General features: G+C 39.5%; 1 protein-coding gene across 1 annotated transcript in view; it reads left to right on the forward strand.

Annotated features, from left to right (window-relative positions):
- ANOS1 (anosmin 1) overlaps window positions 1–15,289 on the forward strand; it is a 178,537-nt gene extending 163,248 nt beyond the window's left edge. The window contains exons 10-14 of the mRNA XM_065423031.1: window positions 5,823–5,917; window positions 8,853–9,024; window positions 10,196–10,416; window positions 13,477–13,618; window positions 15,231–15,289. Coding sequence (XP_065279103.1) covers window positions 5,823–5,917; window positions 8,853–9,024; window positions 10,196–10,416; window positions 13,477–13,618; window positions 15,231–15,289 — 689 coding nt within the window. The remainder of the gene's footprint in view (window positions 1–5,822; window positions 5,918–8,852; window positions 9,025–10,195; window positions 10,417–13,476; window positions 13,619–15,230) is intronic.
- The last annotated feature ends 8,532 nt before the right edge of the window (window positions 15,290–23,821 follow it).

The following is a 23,821-nucleotide window of genomic DNA, read 5'->3' on the forward strand; positions in this document are numbered from 1 at the left end:
GGCATGACTATAGATTATAGTGAATTAACTTCAACTGTCTATAATTCTGAATCATGAGCCTTGGTGACTCTGCCATTAGATTAATCAACAGCTTGAATTGGTTGCCCATTGCATTAGCAGCAAGAGTTACTATTGCCATGTTTATAGTTGATAGATGAACAAAAAAATCCAAAGAAAAGTACAGTAGTGATCTCAGTAGGGACCAATGCACATTGCTGATGGGAAAAGCTACAGTAAGTTTTTCTTTTGCATGTGTTTAAATCTCACAGATATACACTATCTTATAGATAAAAACCCTAGAGTCACACAATTTACACTCATAGTTAGCACCCTAATAAAGAAAAAGGAAATGTATTTTCAAAGGTTTAGAAAAGTTTCTCACTAGGTTTGGCTTTCATACCTCAGATACACTAGGTCTATTTGTTTTCAAATATATTGGGATATAGTTATTTTTAAAGGTGATGTTGTAACTAAACATGTATCCTGCAAAACAAAGCATGATATTTTTTATATCTGTTACTCTGCCAAAGCAAAAACATCCCTCCAACCATTGAAAAAGTGCATTGCTAACCTAGAGACTGTTTTTCCCTCCCACATTTCAGTTTTCTATTCCAAATCATGGATGCTATAAAGTTTTTTTTTTATTGGTGGGTTTTGGGGTTATTATTATTTTTTTATTTCCTTTCAGTCTTCTTGCTAGCCAAAATGCCTGAACTCCTTTTTTCGCTCAAACTCTCCAAAAATGTCCAGAGACAATACCTGGAAAATTTTAGTCCCAAATGAACAAGTTTAGGAAAATCAGCTCAATGAAAAAGGCCCTTTAGAATGGAAACACAGCAAGTAACCTTAACTGTATCTATTACTATTCATGCATTCCAGCCATGACTGGTTATATATATATGTTGAAACAAGTATTTGAAGTAATTTTAACTGTTTATAAAACTAAAAAAAAAAGAAGAAGGAATATGGTTTCGGTGAGGCAGTTATGTCTAGGGGGTCAGTGGTCAGGTTGTTATTGGGATATGAAATGTGAATGATAACAAAAAAACAACAACAGAAAACATGAGCAGTAACACTGGTCTACAATTTTTGAGAAGTCGTCTGCTTCAGAGATAAAATGTGCTATTTATTATGTATTTTGATGTGCTGAATTCAAATATGACAATTAAAACAACTGATTGGCTACTGTTTCTAAGATATTTAAGTTTTTACATTTTATGTCATGTATATTCTGTAGATAGTAGAGTTTTAATCATAAATTGTAAACCTAGGTCTTTTCATGTGTTTATGGTTGCTTTACATGATAATATTTCACCTGTCCTGTTTATGTAACACTTTAAAAATCAGCAAAAGGGTTATATAAATAAAATTTATTATGAAACAAAAGGCAAAAAACTATTCTGTACATAGTTTAGTCCTATTCAGTGTCTACTCGGCGCTTCTTGGCTTGTCTCTTGTATTCATTAAATGGAGCATCTCTCGTCACTGTCCAGCAATAGTCTGCAAGCATTGATGGGCTCCATTTGCCCTGATAGCATTTCTCCATTGTTGCAATGTCCTGGTGAAATCGCTCGCCGTGCTCGTTGCTCACTGCTCCGCAGTTCGGTGGGAAAAAATCTAGATGAGAGTGCAAAAAATGTATTTTTAGTGACATGTTGCAACCAAGGCTTTTGTATGCCTTGAGGAGGTATTCCACCAACAACCTGTAGTTGTCTGCCTTGTTGTTTCCGAGAAAATTTATTGCCACTAACTGGAAGGCTTTCCATGCCGTCTTTTCCTTGCCACGCAGTGCATGGTCAAATGCATCATCTCGAAGAAGTTCACGAATCTGAGGACCAACAAAGACACCTTCCTTTATCTTAGCTTCACTTAACCTTGGAAATTTTCCACGGAGGTACTTGAAAGCTGCTTGTGTTTTGTCAATGGCCTCGACAAAGTTCTTCATCAGACCCAGTTTGATGTGTAAGGGTGGTAACAAAATCTTCCTTGATTCAACAAGTGGTGGATGCTGAACACTTTTCCTCCCAGGCTCCAATGACTGTCGGAGTGGCCAATCTTTCTTGATGTAGTGGGAATCTCTTGCACAACTATCCCATTCGCAGAGAAAACAGCAGTATTTTGTGTATCCAGTCTGCAGACCAAGCAAGAGAGCAACAACCTTCAAATCGCCACAAAACTGCCACTGATGTTGGTCATAGTTTATGCACCTCAAAAGTTGCTTCATGTTGTCATAGGTTTCCTTCATATGGACTGCATGACCAACTGGAATTGATGGCAAAACATTGCCATTATGCAGTAAAACAGCTTTAAGACTCGTCTTCGATGAATCAATGAACAGTCTCCACTCATCTGGATCGTGAACGATGTTGAGGGCTGCCATCACACCATCGATGTTGTTGCAGGCTACAAGATCACCTTCCATGAAGAAGAATGGGACAAGATCCTTTTGACGGTCACGGAACATGGAAACCCGAACATCACCTGCCAGGAGATTCCACTGCTGTAGTCTGGAGCCCAACGCCTCTGCCTTACTCTTGGGTAGTTCCAAATCCCTGACAAGGTCATTCAGTTAACCTTGTGTTATGAGGTGTGGTTCAGAGGAGGAGGATGGGAGAAAATGTGGGTCCTGTGACATTGATGGTTCAGGACCAGAAGTTTCATCCTCTTCCTCGTCTGACTCAAGTGAGAATGATTCTGGTGCATCAGGAACCGGCAGTCCTTCTCCGTGGGGTACTGGGCATATAGCTGATGGAATGTTTGGATAATGCACAGTCCACTTTTTCTTCTTTGACACACCTTTCCCAACTGGAGGCACCATGCAGAAGTAACAATTGCTGGTATGATCTGTTGGCTCTCTCCAAATCATTGGCACTGCAAAAGGCATAGATTTCCTTTTCCTGTTCAACCACTGGTGAAGATTTGTTGCACAAGTGTTGCAGCATATGTGTGGGGCCCACCTCTTGTCCTGATCTCCAATTTTGCAGCCAAAATAAAGGTGATAGGCTTTCTTAACCATAGTGGTTATACTGCGCTTTTGCAATGCAAAAGTCACCTCACCACAAACATAGCAGAAGTTATCTGCACTGTTCACACAAGTACGAGGCATTTCTGCTCACTTTGGCTAAACAGAAATGTGTCCCTTTGCAAAATCAAACACTGACAAATAAGAGAGCACGCCACTGTATGATTTCTAGAGCTGATATAGGGCAATTTGTTCAGCAGAGTGATGTAAGCTTCGTTATGATTGCATCATCCATGACTTCTAGGAATAACATGATGCAATTCATATCATGTATGACGCAATACCAGCTTCAGATTGCATCATTCATTGTTTTGCCTAAAAAGCAAGTACTGTCCAAATCCAGTCATAGATTTATTCATAGATCCAGTCAAAGATGTATTTTAGTCATTTCTGGTTTAAATTGAGATCCCTTCCCTTTATAACTCACTTATCCTCCGCCATTCCCAAGTCAAGGGTCGTATATACTGACCCAATAGCATATCTTGAAAACTAGAGCCAATCAACAATTTTAAGCATAATTTTCGTTCTCAGTGACCCAGAATTAGTAAAGTTTGACTACATTTATTTCAGAAGCATTTTGGCTGTAGAGCAGTGTAATTAGAGATATTACAGACTTTCTTCACACCAGCCCAGCAACAATCTCATTTGAATCCAGCAGAAGGAAGCTTCTTGGAAAGTTGTGCTTTGAGTTCACTTCTTAGCTTCCCGGTAGAGAGACAAAGAGGTTGCCACTGCCTGAATGGATAGGCAGGAAGGAAGAAAGGAATGAGGTGTGAGCAGGGTATCTGTATGCCCAGGTGGAAAGATCAGATTACAGGTGTGGAGCTGGACAGAGCCCCACAGTTCCCACAGAATTTCCTACCTGGCCAAAACCTGGAAATACATTAAATATTATGTTGAAAGCCTAATTTCATGAGATTTCCAGACTGAGGATTAGCTCAACTCCAGACTGGTCAGTTAGGATACTTAACCAAAGCAAACTTTGAAACCTCAAGATTCATAGAATCATAGAAATGTAGGACTGACAGGGACTTTGAGAGGTCATCAAGTCCAGCTCATCTATGGTTGTTCATATGGAGGTGTTCAATGGCCTATTTGAAATATTAGTGGTCTTCTCCGGTTCTTGGTGGACAGGTAACCAGGCCTCATTCAATCTGTGACAAAGCCAACAGCAATACTTTTATGTAATGACTAGCGAGTGTATTGAATTTAAAGTTTGAATGGATCTATAGGTGGTCTGCCTTATGTAAGTATACTTTAACAGAGTAAATTGCTGATTATCAGATAGTAGAAGATCAATAAGAAGATTCACTATATAGTCATTCATCAGAGACTTCAGATGGTTAATAGAATAGTACTGAGTTTTCAGGTCTCTAGATGCCAGATGATGGACTGCATGTGGTATGTGTTTGTCTCAGGAGCGGGAGCAAACAGAGAATAGGCAATAATTGAATGAATCAGAACAGATGAAATCAGATGAGACCTACTTGGAGATGCACTGTGAGTGTGTATCTCACTCTGACTGGTACGTCTAATGGCAAAGCCACAATGGTCAGATTCAAGTGAGAATACCTACATTTTAAAAAAAATATGACAGAAAATAATTAGAACACAGTTGAGTGTTTCTTCATTCATTTCTTATTGAAAACCTTTGGGCTTCGAGAGCAGTCATGAAAATAATTAGCATATACGTTGTTATGAAGACAACAGCTACAAAAATCCATTTTGAACAAACTTCCAATCAGTCTTTCTTACCAAATACAATTTTTGTTGGCTTCAGAGATCACTTATTTTCTCTTTAATTTGTAATCCCTCTCTTCTGCTTCCAAATTGCTCATAGCAGTCTATTGCCAGATCAACCCTAAAGCCATCAAAGGTATTTCTTTTCCATTCCAGAAAACCATAATCATGCACTTGGCATGAGCAACTCTGGTGTATCAAGTTAATTACTATAATAGACATTTAATTTTATAGCCACTATGCACAGAAATATGAATACTCCAGGAAAACAACAAGATGCATTTATACCACCATGTTTTCTGTCTCAGTTCTTCATTGCTCTTTGTTTTGCCCTAGTCTGCTTTATCATACAGTCTGGATTGAGATGAATGGTTATAAATTTTACGCCTGCCACTACAATTCTGTATGGAGCTCTCAGAGAATTTTTACTAAAAATCACACTGATAATTATGGAATTGCTGTTGTAGAGTCTGCACCATTGAAGTCACGGGAGTTTTGCCACTGGCTTCAATGAGAGCAAGAGCAAGCCTTTAGTATTGTTCCTAAGAGCTGTGACTAGACTTTCAGTTGGCCACATGTGGAGGCGGTTTCATGATACATTCTGAAAGTATAAGGTTCAGAGAAATTTTCACGTGTCCAAACACAGATTTACCGAGTGGTGCCATGCAGCAGCATTGCAATGTTCTGACAACGTAAACAGTTACAGACGGTTGGCACTGAATCATTCCCATCATTCCCAAGATGTTTGGCAGCATAAACCATGGGGATTTTTTCTCCCTCTCATCAACACTTAAATTTCTGCTAAATCCCTTTATTTTATTTTTTTAGTTCATCCTTACTGCGCTAACACATGGATTAAGTTATTGACATGTTTAATATTCTCTTTTTTTCATTCATGGGAACTTTAAATGCTTATGAGCAGCAAGGAACTGACACTTCCAAAATTCTTAAAATCCCTTGGTTTTATATCCAGAAAAGCCAGGAAAGCTGCAGATGGCTAAAGCATAACTGTAATGTATGTTTTCCTCTTCCTTTTTGTGTTGCTGTTTTGTTCATTTAGACACTAGTATGAGTCGATATCACGTCCAGTGGTTCCCAGAATCCTGTGTGCACAATGAAACTAAAGGGCCTGAAAAAGCAACTGGCCTGACCTATGTAAGTTGAAATTCAGTCCCTTGCTTAACTTGTAGTGGTTTCCAGTCATCAAGGATGGGGAAAAGGAAGAGGGAAGTGATATGTAATAGCATGCAGAATGTTTTATACCTGTCATTGGTACAGTAGGAGTGGTTTTTTTTACTTCACTGCAGAGTAGTGATATATTTGGGTTTGTTGATTTAACCAAACATGAAAGGTAGTCTAAATGAATGTACTGCATTCAAATGCTTTACATGGGTACCTGAAGTGTTCATATTACACTACAAGGCAAACCTGATCCATGATTAGCACTCCTGGGAACCACCACTATACAAATACAAATATTGAATTTTAATCAAAATAAGCAGCTAGGCTTGTTTTCAGATATAGGGAGGATCCACAAGCGAGGCTCCCCCTGAGAAGAGTAAGAGATGAAGAAAAAAGCCTCACATGGTAGATGCTAGACATTAATGCTGGAAGGTGCAAAGATATCACAGTGATTCTCCATCACTGGCAATTTTAAAATCAAGATTGGATTTTGTTTAAAAGATATGCTTTAGTTCAAACAGGAATTAAATTCGGGGAAGTCTTATGGCCTGTATTATGCAGTAAGTCAGACCAGATGATCACAGTGTTCCCTTCTGGCCTTACAGTCGATGAGTGCTGCAGTATAAGAACCTGAATAGAAGAGAGAAAGTTTCTAAATTATTATAGTTCTGTATAAATAAATATTATATCCCAATTATATTTTAGCAATGGCATTTCTTCCTACTGAATGTATTGTCCAATCTAGGACCACTCTACTCAAGTAATATGCTATACAAACATTACATTACTAAAATTGATACACCACACTCAAGTCAGTGAATAATGAAAGAAACTTCAAGAAAACTTGATCAGCCTTTCTTTTTTACCCTGTGCCATAATAAGAAGTCAACTCATTGAAGTTAATGGCAAGTAAAGTTAGACTAAATCAAAGGGAATAGTTGGAATTTACTGCTGTCAGAGAGTCAAATACTGTCGATGGATTTAAAAAGAAGACAGATAATTTTGTGATCAGTAACAACATTTGGAGTTATGCATGCTAATGTAAGGGAAAACTAATATAATTAAATAAGTTTATTGCCACTAGAGGTCAGGAAAGATTTTTTTTCTCCATGAACAGCATTGCACGACTGGCCAGGTGCATTATGGTTTTTTGGTTTTCCTATAAATTATTTTACAGTAATTAGTCTAGTCTGATTTGGAAAACCCTGTGTCTATTTGTAAGTTCCAATCAATACATTGAGATATTGAATATTATTCTAAAATAGTTAAGAAACTACCTTCGATAAACACATGGTTGCAAAGGGCCTGATGCTGAAAACCATACTCCCTTTAGGTCTGATCCTGCTTCCAGTGATGTCAATGGCAAAGCTCCCATAGACTTTACTAGAAGTACAATCTGACTCTTGAATAATCTTAAATAGGAATTACAGGAGTCAGGTTTGCAGGATCAGCTTCTAATACTGTAATATTCTACTTCGGATGTATCCTGAGCAATCTGATATGACAAATAAGGGGCCTAGTCCTACAATACTTACTCATGCCAATAGTTAACTCAGCATCAAAGTGGTGATTTGTTTACAAGTGCTGTTCTAAAGGGACTGCACTGGAATGTTTCAGTAATCTATTAGTCATGCACTTTTCATGTATGCAGTGTTGCTGTATCTGTGTTGGCCCCAGGATATTAGAGAGACAAGGTGGGTGAGGTAATATCTTTTATTGGCCCAACTTCTGTTGATGAGAGAGACAAGCATTCAAGCTTACACAGAGCTCTTCATCAGGTCTGGGAAAGAAACTCACAGTGTCACAGCTAAATACAAGGTTTGAACAGATAGTTTAGCATAAGTAGTTAACACAGATTTCAAGGGATCATTCAAGATGAAGTGGCTTGTTAAAATATGTTGAAATATGTGTTAACTACTTATGCTAACCAATCTGTTCAAACCTTGTATTTAGCCGTGACACTTTGAGTTAGTATCCCAGTCCAGAAGAAGAGCTCTGTGTAAGTGCATAAGCTTGGTCTCTCTCACCAACAGAAGTTGGTCCAATAAATTATATTACCTCAGCCACTTTGTCTCTCTAATGCACTTCCCATGTCAGTTATGAGAAAATTACTTAGCTTAACTCTAACACTCTTCAGCTGTTTTCAAACACAGAGTACAAAACTTTCAGAAACACCTAAGTGCTGTAAAGAACTGAAAATCAGTGGGACTTGGGAACCTAAGTCACTTAGGTGACTTTCAGAAATTTTACCAGAAGCTAGAATTTCTCTTATTAAACTTGATTTGAACAAAAACACGTAGGCAGGGTTTTTCAAAGGTGTCAGGGGTCTTGTTTAGTTGTTGCCTTAAAGATATCCTTCTACATATAACTGTGTTTTATTGCTCAGTTGTGGATCCTTTCCTGCTTAGAGGGATAACGTGCTATATCAAAGGGTGGAAGTAGGATGTCCTCAAGGAAAGACGTATAAGGCCTTCTTGGAATTTGTATGCACGTTAAAAGGAGTTCTTAAATGTAGACTAAGCCTGTCTTTCATCTCAGTTTAAATCAGCTTCCTTACATTTATTTAATTGGATTAGCATTTTTCATCCTCACACTGCCATTCCCCACTGCCATCGTGCCAAGGGATTGTTCCCTGTGTTAAAAGTTAGCTACTTTGATGCAGCATGACTAAGGTACTGTATAGGATTGAAGAAAGTATCCAACCACTATAATAATGTTTTCTGATTATAATTTAATAATAATATAGGCAATATTTACTTTGTTCTCTGAATAAAAAAACACATTTGTATGTGCTAATCATGTAGAGAAAAATGCACTTTACTAGAAAAAAAAAACATTTAATCTTATGCCAACATTATGGTTTTTAAAAAAGGTTTATTCACAGCATGTACTGTTTTTCTTGGTCTAGGAAAACTACATAATTCTTCAGGACCTGTCATTTTCATGTAAATATAAAGTGACCGTTCAGCCAGCAAGATCTAAAGGTCGTTTGAAGGCTGAAAGTATTTTCTTTACCACCCCACCTTGCTCTGCTCTTAAAGGAAAAAACCACAAGCACATTACTTGTCCTGCTGAAGGAGGTAAGTCACGGTCTGAAGAACTTGCAGAGTAGATTTCAAGTGCACTTCTAGGCACTCAAAAACAAGTTTTGTAAAACTTTTGTAAAACTTTCAAATGTGTTTTGAAAGACTCAGAATAAGTAGAGGAGACTTATTTTTGTGTATCTGAATGTCCAGGTAATTACCAGGATACCCTGGTAAGTAATGTTTTTCAACATTAAAGAGTCTTTGAATTCTTTTAGTAGGAAATTTGTCTAACAAATACTTTCAACATTTTTCCTCGTTACAAATGCAATCAAATTAAATACATAGGGGTGTGGTTTTACCAACTTGACAAGGCTATCATAGTATTGGTTGGTCACTTAGATAAGAATTTCAGGGGATTATTCAAGTATATATATTGTAGCAGTATTATTGTAGCAATGATTTACATTGCTATTCTTTTTTTAAGGACTTGTTTGTGCTGGAAAGTTTTATCGGTTATACAGATAGAATTATACAGATATTAGTTATACCTTTATAACCCACCTCGTGAATGCTCTTATTCCAGTATAAGAGGGCTGTTTTTGGTTTAACTTATCCCCTTTCCCAAATAAGCTATAGCAAAAAAAAAAAAAAAAAAAAAGCATTTTTATACTGTTATAAGTATTCAAACAGAGAGTTATACTGGAATAACTGTATCAGTTTAAATTCAAACCCTAGGTTATATCCAAAACTACTTTCCTGTGCTGACAAGGCCTAAGGCTGTACGTTTTAATTGCCAGTGCTTTGCACCTTGTGTAGTTATTTACACCTGTCCAACGTGAGTGTAAAATGCTCCCATTTTGAATTGACAGATTGTATACCACTTTGCATTCACTTTGCACAGGTAAGTGACCAAACAAAATACAAGTTAGTTAATAATCAAGCTATGGGACTATACTATACTTTTTACCAGATGCAATACTGAGACATTACCTTGAAACTCTCCTAAATTAGAGAGTTTATGCTGTTGCCTCTTCAGAAGTATCTTAAGAAAAGTATCTTAAGAAAAGAGGTGGCAAAAAGTTGGCAGAGTCCTGAGTAAACTAGATAAAGAAATGCAATAGACACATCAAGAAACAGACTGTGACCCTGGGATCTCAAGCTATATTAACACTGTTTCAGCAGTTCCTCAAAATTTAACTTATCCTCTTGCCTCAAATTTTTGCAGCATCAGTTCTCCCTAAAGTGCTGGCCAAACCCGAGAATCTATCTGCCTCTTTCATTGTTCAGGAAGTAAATATTACTGGTCACTTTTCATGGAAGATATCAAAGGCAAATCTTCATCAGCCCATGACAGGGTTTCAAGTCACCTGGGCAGAGGTTACTACAGAGAGCCGACAAAACAGCTTACCCAACAGCATCATTTCCCAATCACAGATACTGCCAGCAGTAAGTTTTTTTCTTTTTATTGCAGGGGGCATTACATGTTTGTGTGCATGGCTAATTTTGTATTTTTAGTCATGATTTAGCTGCTAGGCACCATTGTGTTCTCTGGTTCTGCATGTGTGTCTGAGCAAAAAATGGGTTCACTTCCCCCCCCTTGTTTGGGATACATCTCCAGAACAACTACTTATCTTGATGACACATCAAACATTGTAATGTGTATGATTGTCAAATTAGCAACCATATTTGACATATGCCTTAATGAAGGCAAAGATCATCTAGGCAGCAGAAGATATTTTTCTTTTGATGATCAGGCCGGTCTGTTCCTAGGATAGTAAGGATTTGTTAATTCTTTGATATCCAGGATGGGAAACTTAGTGGGGTTACCCTGTGTAGCAGGGTGAACGCCCGCTCCAGCCCTGAAGGGGTTGGAAAAACCCTGCAGAGGGCTGGGGCTGAGTAAAGGAGCTAAACCCCGGCTGATTGTGGAAGTGGCTGCAGCTGGGGCCACGCCCCAAACGGAGCCACTCAGCCTTATAAGAAGGCCAGGGTAGGCAGAGCTGAGAAGTCTCCCTCTGACTGCAGAGAGAGACAGGCCTGGCTGCAGGGAGCTCATCCGGGAACCTAGAGTGAGGCAGGGCTGGGGAAAGGTCTTGGGGGCTGTGAAGCCCTAGGCCAGCAACTCCCCAGGCTGCAGGGCCTGGTCCTAGGCCCATATAGGTATTGGGGTTGTGGAGGGGCAACCTGAGGGTGGGTAAAGGCAGCCAGTCCAAACCCCCTTATTGCTGGTGATGATTGGCTGATAGACTGCAGTCTGCCCCAGGGCGCCGGGGCTAGATGGTGACTGGCAGTAGCCATAACTGAGGTGACATTGGGATGGGGGGTGGGGGTTCCCCTGGGTGGGGAGACCCAGAGAGAGAGATTGGGGTACTGCCAGGGGGGCAGCACCCAAGTCAAGGGCACTGGGGTCTGGGAGGGACACGGGGGCCAACAACAGGTGGGACACTGGGCCTGCAGAGGGCGCTCTGGATGCTGGTGAGCTAATTCCCGAGACGACCAGTAGGAGGTGCCGCAGGGGTGAGTCCACGCCAGATTACACCCTGAATGCAAGATAATTTCTCTCTCCTTTGCATTAACCTTCCCTCTGCTCCATCTGGATATGTGCTTTGTGGACAATAAAGCTCTTCTCCCTTTTCTGCAAATTTGTACAAAAGTATAAAGGGACACACCCTCACACTGACAGAGAGGGGACTAGCAAGTTTCTCTGGGCCTGTTCTACACTAACAAGATGCAGTTGTGAGACTTGTTCTACCGGGGGGTGGGTGGGGGGAAGGGAGCGAGGAGCTTAAAAGGGAAAAGCTGCCTCAGGAAGGGCTGGGGGAAGAGGAAAAAGGCTGCCCTGCCCCGGCTTGGCTTGCTGAGAGGGAGACAGCAACAAACCTCATTGCTCCTGAAGCTGCACAACCCAGCCACAGAGCAGCATGCCCCATGGAGGTGGACCCTGTTTAGACTAAGCCTAAAGGGCTGACTCAGGAAGACTGCCTGAGATCCAGGTCACCCTTATTTCTCTTTAATTTCCCACAGACTCCCCTCTCCCAGAAGGGAAGAAAGAGGGGAGGGAACTTTTCTTTAGTTTGTTTGCTCCAAGAACCCCCTTGGGCATCTGTCAGGAGGTGAGAAAAAGACATTGCAAGGACCTGAAGCAGGGTCTGGAGGGGACTTGAGGGGATCCCTGTCCCCCTTACGCGGACAGTTAAATAATGGTAATTCAAAATAGAACTAGATCTCTGTTCATATAAAGTGGGAGAAGATTTAACTTGCACTATTCTCCCTTTTCTTTGCAAGGGCTCCAGTTCCTCCCGTGGTAGTAGAGGCAGCAAGCAGGAGGGAGGCCATTCAAGAGATGTTGCCAACTACACCAGAGGCAGAGGTTGCTACTAAGCACCCTGGGCCTGATCCAAAGCCCAGTGAAGACAGTGGTCTTTCCATTGACTTCAGTGAGCTAGATCGGAACAAGTATGCTGCACATACTTTAAATGCTCTGTCTGCTGGCACAGCAATTTCTTCCGGCAGGCTATTCCTGGAATGCTAGGTGTAGCTACCAGGTGGAGCTTGCTTTGTGTTTGTTCAGTGTTTGGTTCCACAGACCTTAGTTTAATGCCACTAGTTCAGTCCTAGGACTAGTCCAGTGGATGGTTGTCTGGTGATTCAGCAGCCCAAACAACCTTGGGAAGAAGTTGAATTGAAGGTCTGATTCTTCACTGCATTTCCTTGAGTCATTTACAAGTGTTCATTCTCATTTGGAAATATTTTACACCTAATCTGCACTTATTTGTCTGACTGTAAATGATCACACAAGGTGCAAAGCAGTGAAAAGTCTGGCCCAGGGTTAATTAATAATTCAACTCTCACCACTTCAAAAATGGGATTAAAAATTCAGGGCCTGTTCATTAGCCTGGGTAGCTGAGTGGATCTATACTAATTTTCACCAGCTGAGGCTCTTGCCCTTGACTCAAAAAGGCCATCAGTTTACAAATCAATGGCAACTAAAGACAGACATTGGCTTCTATAAAATATTTTATAAGACGTACAATGTACTTGTTATTTGAAAAGTAAATAAAACCTAGAAATAAACTCCATTCATGACACTGACACTTTAATTTCAGGAAACTGACTAGAAAATTGAAGTTGGAAGTACACTACGGTCACGGTTGGCTTAACTACCTCTTTCATGGGTATGAATGTAGCTAGGTTGACCTAAGATTTAGGTGTAGACCAGGCCTGAGAACTGGCTTTATTTCAAATTCTTGCTCTGCCAAGTATTTTTTGATACCAACTCTTTAGGAACATGTAACCAAACCAAAAGAGTAGTGAACTACATAATAAATGTATGAAATCTTTAAAATAAAATCATAAGAAAACAATCTGTGGGAGTTGCAACACAATTTTAAAACAAGTATGGATGTGAGAAAGAAAGTATCTACTTAATGTACAATTTCTGGATGGAGCAATTGTGTCTATTATTTCTGGTAGACATACACATTTATTCCGTTCATATATTTTTAGGATCATTATGTGCTGACTGTCCCCAACCTGAGGCCATCAACGCTTTACCGATTAGAAGTGCAAGTGCTGACAACAGGCGGGGAGGGGCCAGCCACAATAAAATCTTTCCGAACACCTGATCTGCTGCCATCTTCACCCCACAGTAAGTGTTGTGATCTGACATAAAAGTATTTGGACTATTGTACGTGCAGAGAAAGGCACTTAAAACATTGTCTACTGCAACAATTAAAACAAAGTCATGGGATTCTACTGCTCTAACTCTTTATACAGTGAGCAGTCTTAAACTGTTCTGTTTTTAGAGATATTATGGATTCCAGGGATAGTCCCTATAATTAAAATGGAGAATCCTGCTGGAACATTTAATAGCTCTGAAACCAGAATGAACTTTTTAATTGCATCCATTGTATATTTACTGCACAGTTTTTGTTTCCCCCCGATATATAAATACATATAAAGGGTAAGTGAACCCAATAATTTTAGAATATTTAGCACGTGAATAATGCTAGTGTTTCTCATAATCACTATCTTCCCTCTAATGTAACACTGCAAATTTGCACCAAGGCTTAGTAGAAACAGCGGCTAAAAAAAAAAAGATCAGAGCCACAAACTGTTAACCAAGGTACGTCCGTAAATATTCTGTTATGATATCTAATGATCAGTTACACAAATATTGGTTCAGGATAAAAACAAACAATCCACCTATTTGGTATTATAGGCTAAGATGGTAGCTCAGATTATCAGTCTCCAAAACCTGTTAAATCCAGGTTGCTCTTTGAGGGGGTGGGGGAGGACTGCAAAAAGGTAGTTTAAGTGATCTGGTGATATTATCTCAGGACCTCAGGGTCATGTTGAGGCCATTGCAAAGTATTGTAGCAAAGAAACTACACGTGTGGCACAGCCAGTGCATTGCTTTGTGAGAAATCTATGGATAAGACATCTGGGATACAGTGGTGCTGTAGAGAGAAATACAAGTAGTAAACAATTGGCTGAATTTAGGAATTAAGGGTTCTACAGTGATCAGAGGACTTACTAGTATGCCGGGGCCTTTAAATCATCCCAGAGCTACCAGCTGCAGAGGCGGCTGGGAGCCCCAGGGCTCAGGGGCAAATTAAAGGGCCCGTGGAGCTCCGGGCCCTTTAAATCACCATGGGAGCCCTGCCGCCACTACCCCGGGGCGGCAGGGCTCGGGCGGTGATTTAAAGGGCCCGGGGCTCCAGCTGCTGTGAGGAGACCCGGGCCCTTAAAATCCCTGCTGGAGCCTGGCTGCCGGGGCCCCGGGGCTCCAGCAGCCGGGCTCGGGCAGGGATTCAAAGGGCCCGGTGCTCCTGCCACTGCGGGGAGCTCTGGGCCCTTTAAATCACCACCCAAGACCGGCTGCCGGAGCTCCGGCGGTGATTTAAAGGGCCCGGGGCATATGTCAGCACAGGCAGAGTTTTTTGCAGGTTCAGGGCCTTGTATGCAATTATTCCACTGAAAGGATGGATGATCCAGTGGTTACAGTGGCAATCTGGGCTGTAAGAGATCCCGCTTCTAGTCTTGCTCTGCTGCAGACATTCTGTGTAAGTCACCTGGTATTTCAGTTTTCTGCCTGTAAAAGGGGGATAATAGCATTGCCCTGCCTTATAGAGGTGTTGTGGGGATAAAAATGTTAAAGATTGGGAGGTGCTCAGATACTACGGTGATGGGGGCTTAATTATTTTATCGTATATACAACAAAGGTTAAAAGTGGTGAATACCCTTTCTTCTTTATTTAGGGCCTCATCTGAAACAGCACCATCCACATCACTACAAGCCACCCCCAGAAAAATACTAGACTGCTTCAGATGATTAAACGAATAACTGAGAGAAAAACTGAGCTCCCACAAGATGACCAGAAAAATGCACATCTGTAGGAACAATGAATCAATTTTTTCCAGTGGAAGTTATCATCCTGTATGATTTGTAGCCACTTCTACATAGTTTAAGCATGAAGAATAGTATTTGTACCAATGCCAGGATGAAATGTACAGCAACTATCATGAAGTACCACCCCTATTCTGCTAACTGAAGATTGCATCCAATTCAACACATCTGAGAAAAATCAAATGTATGTTTGTTGTAATAACATTTTGTTTCCTAGGTTTAAAGTAGATGGAAGGGGTGCAGTGAATAACAGAGGCTTTTGTTTTGCTAATCTTTATAACAATATCTGAAACATTGTTCTTTTATGTATACATAGCTTTGAAAGCCAGAGGCCAGATCTTCAGCTGGTGTAAATTAGCATCTCTCAGTTGAACTCAGTGGAGCTGAGCCAATTTACATCAGCTAAGCCTGTACAGTAAATAGTTTGCCATTAAAGGATATCTCCATTTACCTAAAGTAAGTGCACAACCAAATAAGTAGGAATAACAGATACATACAGTTCAGTCTGCAATGGAAACTACTATTAACTTAACAACAACAAAAGTAGATCGTGCTAGCTGATGTATTTTCTTAGTAATATATCTAAATTTTCTGTGGAAATGGTATCATGAAGCTCTCTCCTTAACAAAATGTGTTAACAAGGGAGATTTTCAAAGGCACAAATGGCAGTTAGGTGCCTAACTTCCACTGATGTTCTATAGTAGCTGGACACATGCCTTTGAAAATCTCCCCCAATTATTTTTTTTTAAATATTTTGAAGGGAACCCTGTATTTTCCCTGTTAGAGAACTAAATAGGGAATGGTCACATTTTAGACACGAAAATTCCAAGGCACATGTTATGTTACTTTGGGGTTTCTTTGGCTTTTTGATGTGCATATCTATTTTCCCCAAGGATCTTTTGAACAGCAGAATGGATGTGCTGGCTACATGGTACTCCGGTCATAGAATTGTGACAATACATTGATGTCTGGAAGTCATTGGCTTGTAATTTATTTGACTGCATTTTTCAAATTCAGGCATGAAGGGTACCCTGTTTTTTAACCATAAGGGAATGCAAATGACCTTATTGTGCAATGTAAACAGGAAGAGTAATTTGCCACACAGAGAGACAGTCTTTAATACTAAAGAGAAACTGCTTGGCTTTATAATCAGAATGATGGAAAATTTGTCTCTACACAAGGTGGCCATACAAATAATCCTGATGACGCAACCTCATGTCCAAAAAATTGCTGTCTCTGCATTCTCATGTACAGATTCCGTTACACATCTTTAAATGAGAATAATACATATCAAGCTTTCTGTAACTTGAAATTGACAAATATCTTCATGGAATCCCCCAACAACAAGTGCCACAAAAACAAACAAACCCAAATCTGACTACAGATAAAGTTTCTGTACTCAACTTCTTCCTGAGATACCCTCAGAAGGGACAATACTCCTTGTCACAACAACAATAAACATTCTGAAGAACACCAAATAAAAAGATAACATATCTGTGCTTGAAACTGAAAGAAAATGATTATGCTCAGTATACCATAGCACAGAAGAAATTCAAATACAGATCATCTGCATTGAAAAGGTTTGACCAGGCTGATGTTACCAAGAGTCAAGAGCCCCATTGCAATTTCTGACACGTTTGTTCATTCAGTTTTTCTAGTATTTGAATATTTTTTTTAAAAAGACAACTCAGAGATTATTGCATTAATTCTGCCATTCTCTTTCTATTTTTCCTGATACCTTTTTGATATATGCACCCATGGAGCAAGTAACTCCACAAAGCTGTCTTTAGGGTACAAGTCTTGGGCCTTGGATAGTTACTTCACAAGGTATTAAGGGCTGTTCATGCTTTGGAGCTAAAAAACAAACAAACAAAACCCCCCACATACCATAACTTCTCTTCCCTATTGCATAATGCGAGCAAACTTTGAAGGGAACTGTAACTGACAGAAGGTCAACTATTTTCACCCAGCTGAAATCTGACATGCATCTAGGTACACAGGTCTTCAGAAATAAATTACTAAATCTATGTAATTTGAATAGGACCAACGCATGGCACCACTTATACATTTAAATTACATAGGACATAAGTAAGGCTAGGAAAGTGCTCTGGAGTTAGATTGTGACACCTAATTCCCTTAGGCTTCTCTGAAAACTTCAGCCTAAATATTTTGGCCAGACTCTATTCTCTGTAGTGCTCGCATAAATCTAGAATAAATGGACTGATGTTAATGAAGTTATGCTGAATTCACATTGATGTAACTGAGTGCAGAATTTGTCTCTTTGTCTTTTGGAAATCCAGTGTCGATGACAAAACTTGGATTCAAGAAGACAGAACTTGGCAAATTAACAGCTCTTGATTATTATATGATAGGTCTTGATTGTTGAGTGGAATGCCATATTTCTCCAAATGGTTTGAGCTGCTTGCTAGATTTGTTACTTTTTCTTAATTGGATGTTTCAGGAGGAGACTAAAGTTCATTAAAATATTTATAAAATAGTCTGGAGGTTTTTATATATTTATATGAAGGTAAATTATTTATTATAGGACCAATCAGCCTAACTCAGGCAAAACTGTCTTTGAAGAACTGCTATTGAGTTTCGCCTGAGTAAGGCCAGCAGGATTTGACTCTTTATATCTTGGAGATAACGGTGAAGGGCATGGGAGTGGAATGAATAGATTGTGGTTTATAAACAGATGATTAAGACTTTAATCTTGCTCTTTAATAATCAGTTTCTCAACTCAACATTCAGCTATAGAAATTTCATGGGAATAAATTATCCTGAAATCATAAGAGTCAACCAAACCATCAACACATGGGGTATTAAATGATATCTTATTTGTTCTTAAATACAAGCCATTTTTCATATAATTATTTGAATTTAACATCATATATTTGAAGACTTTTATGCCTAGATCCAGTGGGAGTTAGGCACCTCAGTACCTTGAGGATGTGGGTCTTAGTGTCTAATTCATAAATCCTCATTTACTGAATTGTACAGGGTTTATTACAGTTAACCTAATTTGACTAGTCTAAATCATGCTAACATTGCAATCAGCAATGGAGTTTGAAATCACTACTTGAGATTTTTAGTTAAAGATTTTTTTTCTCAGTTCCTCAGTAATAAAGATCAAATATGGATAAGTGGGATATTTCTAGGTACACTGCACTTTTACACCCATATATTACTAACTTACTTAGCATACTATTCTGATTGATTTATCAGTTAAATCCCGGATGACATACATTTTGTTTGCTAATGGGAAATTATAGGATTATGCCATTTTTGCTCTAACATTTTTTATGCATTTGAAACTATTTTTTACATTGAATGCTGTTTAAGGATGAGAATTTTTTTTTTCTTATGGCAGTTAATTTTTGAGCTTTTGATAGAGCAGAGGAAGGACTAGAAAATATTTCTATTTTAAAACTTAAAAGGAGAAAGGTTGTACCATACTAATATGGGTGCCATGTGGTATTCCCTGGGAATATGAAGGGGACAAGAACTTCTTACAAATAAAAGGTCTGAACTGCAAGATACTAAACACCCTCAACTTTCATAGCATTCATCTGTAGTTGAGGGCATAATGCAGCAACTCCCAGGTGGCACTAGTACCTTGCAAGATCATGCACAAAATCAAAGAAACACTGGTCTGTTCTTGCACCATTAATGCAAATAGGAATTTTACCATTGCCTTCAGTGGAAGCAGGATTGAGGCTGAAATATTCCATAGGTCTAATCTGAATTCCTTTCCTAACCAAGACTCTCATTGAAATCAGTCAGAGTTCTGGATATAGAGGCCCTGCTTCAGGAAAGCATTGCTATTCAGGACAGAAATTAAGCACATGCTTAACTGCATTGATGTTAATAGGACATAAGCACATGTTCAAATTAAACATGTGCTTAATTCTGTCTTGAATAGGAATAGATTTAAGCACGCCCTTAAGTGCTGTCCTAAATCAGCGCCTTAAAGAACATAGGATAAGGACCAGACTGTTTTAAATCCCTTATACAATACTCTTAGGAAATTTATTTTTGCCCTATGTATCTGTAAAGGTAGCTGTGATATTGACTTATTTATTAATTCCTTTTCTTTTCCTGTATGCCAAGTATATTCTGACATTTTTATCAGTACCTGTGAACATCAATTACTATAAATACTGTTATGCAAACTTGTGCATTGTAACCCGGAATCTGATGCTAATAAGCTGTTGCATGTAGTTTAAGTAAATAAATAAAAACTTTATTTAAAAATGTAAATGAATACCTGCAGATGTGGATGATGGTTATATATGGTTTTGCATGCCCAAACTCATTGTTCAGTTATAGGCATGAAGTGTAATGACTGTCTTACCTCTACTGAATATATTAGTAAGGTACAATTTAAAAAGTAATTAACAGAGGTCTATATGTGAAATAATTTTTCCTTTTTACTTAATTATATTGTAATGCAGAGATGACAGAACTACTTATCTGTTGCCCAAATTGGCTGTAGAAATTATGTTCCTATAACTGTCATTTAAAGTCAATATTTATTTATGTATGTAATACAGAAAGGTTGATTTTTGTGTATGTGTGTGTCTGTCATGTTATTTAGAGCAAAAATGCTTCTTGTAAAAACATTTTGTAAAAAAAAATGTAATTGTAAATAGAGTCTGATATTCTGTTACTCAGTATTTTCATGTTTAGAATTTGTACATACTGTTTAAGTAATAAACTATCCTTCTACATGGAAATGTAGCTTTATTATCTCCTGCAGAAAGAGCTTATGCTTTTGCTTCTATTAATTCCTAGTCTTATCCTCTTCTTCCATAAGTCAGCTTCAAACTGCATATCTTTTCTGTGTCCATCTGTCTCATATCAGGTTCTGGAGAATGTTAATAAGAAAGCATCCTATTTTAATTAAGTATTTCAGAGCTTGACAGTCATCACCTCACAAGGCTTTCATCACATTTGAAATCATTATTCATAGTGTCGAAGTAGAAACCATTAACACCAACTTCTGCAGTATCGTGTTTTTTTTACTTTTGGAAGTGGTCTCAAAAATCTCACACTACATTGGGATTTCACATGAGTGCTTTACGTTCTGAAACAGTTACTTTCCGGCTACAATCCTTCAGTAGAAAAACGTGACAGTGTATCTGTTTAATATAAGAGAACACAGTGACACTATTCATTCACCTTTGCTTTTTACAAATGGATAGAGGAGGAAGAAATTAAAATGTTACCAATTATAAACCAATGGCTTGACCCTGCAAACTTTCCATGTATGAAACTTCTAGTGAAATCAATTGGAACTTCATGAATGACGGGCTTCTGAATTTGATCCCATTTTCCCATTGTTAACAGTATATTATTTTAATTAAAGCAAACATCTAGCTTACTTCAATATCAGGGTTAGACCATTAAAAGTGAAGGAATCTCTCCTTCAAATGCAATACTGTAGATAAGGGATCGGCAACCTTTGGCATGTGGCCCATCAGGGAAATCCGCTGATGGGCCGTGGTGGTTTGTTTATCTGCAGCGTCCGCAGGTTCGGCCAATCGCAGCTCCCACTGGCCATGGTTCGCTGTTCCAGGCCAATGGGGGCTGTGGGAAGTGGTGTGGGCCAAGGGATGTGCTGGCCGCCACTTCCCACAGTCCCCGTGGGCTTAGAATGGCGAACTGTGGCCAATGGGAGCTGCGATCGGCCGAACCTGTGAACGCTGAAGGTAAACAAACCGTCCCGGCCCACCAGCGGATTTCCCTGATGGGCTGCGTGCCAAAGATAGCCAATCCCTGCACTAATACATGTTCTGCTCCACAATCACTTAGGAGAGATGATGCTATTGTTTCCAACTAAGGGTATATCAATGATACTTGTCAGTAAAGGTACTTGGATAGTATGATGATTGGGGTGGGAGGGAAATAAATTCCTACCTAGAGGAGAAAGCAATGAGCTGTCATCATTTATCAGGTTTTTCTGCAGCTATTATACACAGACTGCATAAAGGATAACAAATTAGAATCCATTCAAACTCCAGAAAGCTCCTCTCTCAGTAAAGATAAAAGCTTCATTGCAGCTGATCTTCAAAGTATATTCATTGCATTGCAGTACCTCACGAAGAAAAGAAATTTTTACTGCTCTTTTCTTCTTTTTAGAGTGTTGTATTGTCATCATCTAGATAAATGCCAACCTCCCTGAGGAAGGCCCTGAGCCAAAATACTGGCCTTTATCCACTCACTGACAATACAACACTTGTAAAAGAAATACACTATGAAGTGCAGTGAGGGCATAAGCTTTGAAGTTAGGCTGACCAGACAGCAAGTGTGAAAAATTGGGACGGGGGTGGGGGGTAATAGGAGCTTATATAAGAAAAAGACCCCAAAATCAGGACTGTCCCTATAAAATCTGGTCACCCTATTTGAAGTGCAGTCAAAGCGTAAAATGCCAGTTGACTTGATGGAAGTGTGGTTCAGTATCTCCTAGTAGGACTACCCCTGTTTGCACTATTTGCAACGGCCTCCCTTGTTTGAAGATTTGAATATTGGCCATGCTAACAGCCTACATTAAAATAAGTAATTAAAGATTTGGAGGTGCAGACTGAAACTTGATGCAAATATTTCATTGAGAGTACAACATGCTTCCAGACCTGAACAATTTATGATTACATGCTTTAAGAATTTTTCACCTATGTTGATGACTCATTCATGAAGGGACAACATTAAATGGACAATTCTAGCTTTTTCAGCAATCAAGTTTTTGATTAACTGATGCCTCAATGGTATATTCCTGTTGAATTATTCTCTTCTCAGTTCTTCAAAGCCTATGCTTTCTCCAAGACATTTTCTCCATCTCAAATGCAGATCAACTTTTGGAATATCTAAATATTGTTCCCAACTCCACCCAAGGGAATAATTTGTAATGAATCATATATTTGATGGATTAAACTCTTTTTTTTCCTATTTGCAAGTTGTCTGGGAAAAGAGTCTGATTTTTCTCAAATTTATTGATTCAAAATTCTTTGTCAGATAATTTCTACAAATGATTCTGGTTTTGTTGATGGCCACGAGAAAGTAGTTCATTGCAAGTAGCCAATATTCTAATTGAATAACTGAGAAATTTTGTTTAGACACATAGGGTCAAGTTGTTGGCTAATATACATGGTCAAACCCCATTGAAGTCAAGAGAGCTGTGCCCCTTTACAAGAGTAGAAAACATGGTTTAGAGATCACACAGTATGTTTGTTTCCTTATGGGGGTGGGGTGTGTGATGGGTGCCTCCCCCACACAAGGCCTGAGTGGGTAAAAAGGACCAGTTAACCCTGTGACCGGCTACACCTGGAGAAGAGTCAGGGTTGATGAGCTTTAAGTGATAATGAAGCCCAGCTGGGTAGGGGCAGGCTGAGCTGCTCTAAAATCAGAAAGTTGTGTGTAAGAAGAGGGATGCAGCACAGAAGGCTTGAAGTCACACTCTGGGCTTAGAGAGGGAAAGAAGGAATCCAGGGGAAAATAGAAGCCCTGGGATCCAGGGAAGGGTGTACTCAGATGTGGGTAGAGAAGGAGCCTGATAGAGGTGAAGTAGGAAGTATTTCAGGGGGACAGCAGCATGGTTTGGGACAGTATGCAGACCTTGGCTGCTGGATGTAGGATCCCTGGGCCAGAACCTGGAGTAGTGGGGGCACCCAGGTTCCCCTACCAGCCATTAGGGAAGTGGCACAGAGTAGGCAGTGGATGGGAAGACTACCTGAGATAGTCCTCCAATGGAGCTTTGATACCCTGGAATGGGGGAACTGTAGTGACCTGGCTGGAGGACCAAGCCATGAAGGGGGAGCACCCTGAATGATGAAGAGGAAGCTACCTGACTCCAGCGAGAGAGCAAGGCCATGGGATGAGAAACCAAAGGAAGGGAATTGGACTGGTTGTGAGCTAATCCCCGATGAGCCACAAGGAGGTACCCCAGCGGTGAGTTCTGAACCTCGTAACGGGGTCAGGTTTCCAATGTGAATATTCACTGATAACAAGTCTCTGTACACAAACATTCAAAGTCAGGTTCAAAATCACTTTTCAAATGTATTCTGTAACATTTGCTTTCAATTTAAACACTACAGAATCTCTGTGAGTATGTCTGCAAATATTACCTAACTTCTTAGCTAGAAACCTCAGAAGATAAGCACAGAAAGATAGGGAAAGTGAGCTAAAACAATAGCAGCAGAATTCCTTTCCTATTTGCAATAACATTTGTGGGAAACTGCAGTATTCACTCAGCACTATGCCCCACACTTCTAGTCTACCTTCTGCATCAGCTTGCTTTTAGAGTTTGCATTGAAAGCTTGTGTGGGAAGCTAATGCTAATTCTTATAAGCCCCTTTTATAGTGTCCTTATAGCCTGGTGTTCTTAGAGAACTAAGAACTAAGAATCGTGTGCAGTTTTCCTTCCTAGAGCAGAATTCTTGTGTGGGTT

Source organism: Emys orbicularis, chromosome 1, assembly GCF_028017835.1.
Source record: "Emys orbicularis isolate rEmyOrb1 chromosome 1, rEmyOrb1.hap1, whole genome shotgun sequence".
Classification (NCBI taxonomy): Eukaryota; Metazoa; Chordata; order Testudines; family Emydidae; genus Emys; species Emys orbicularis.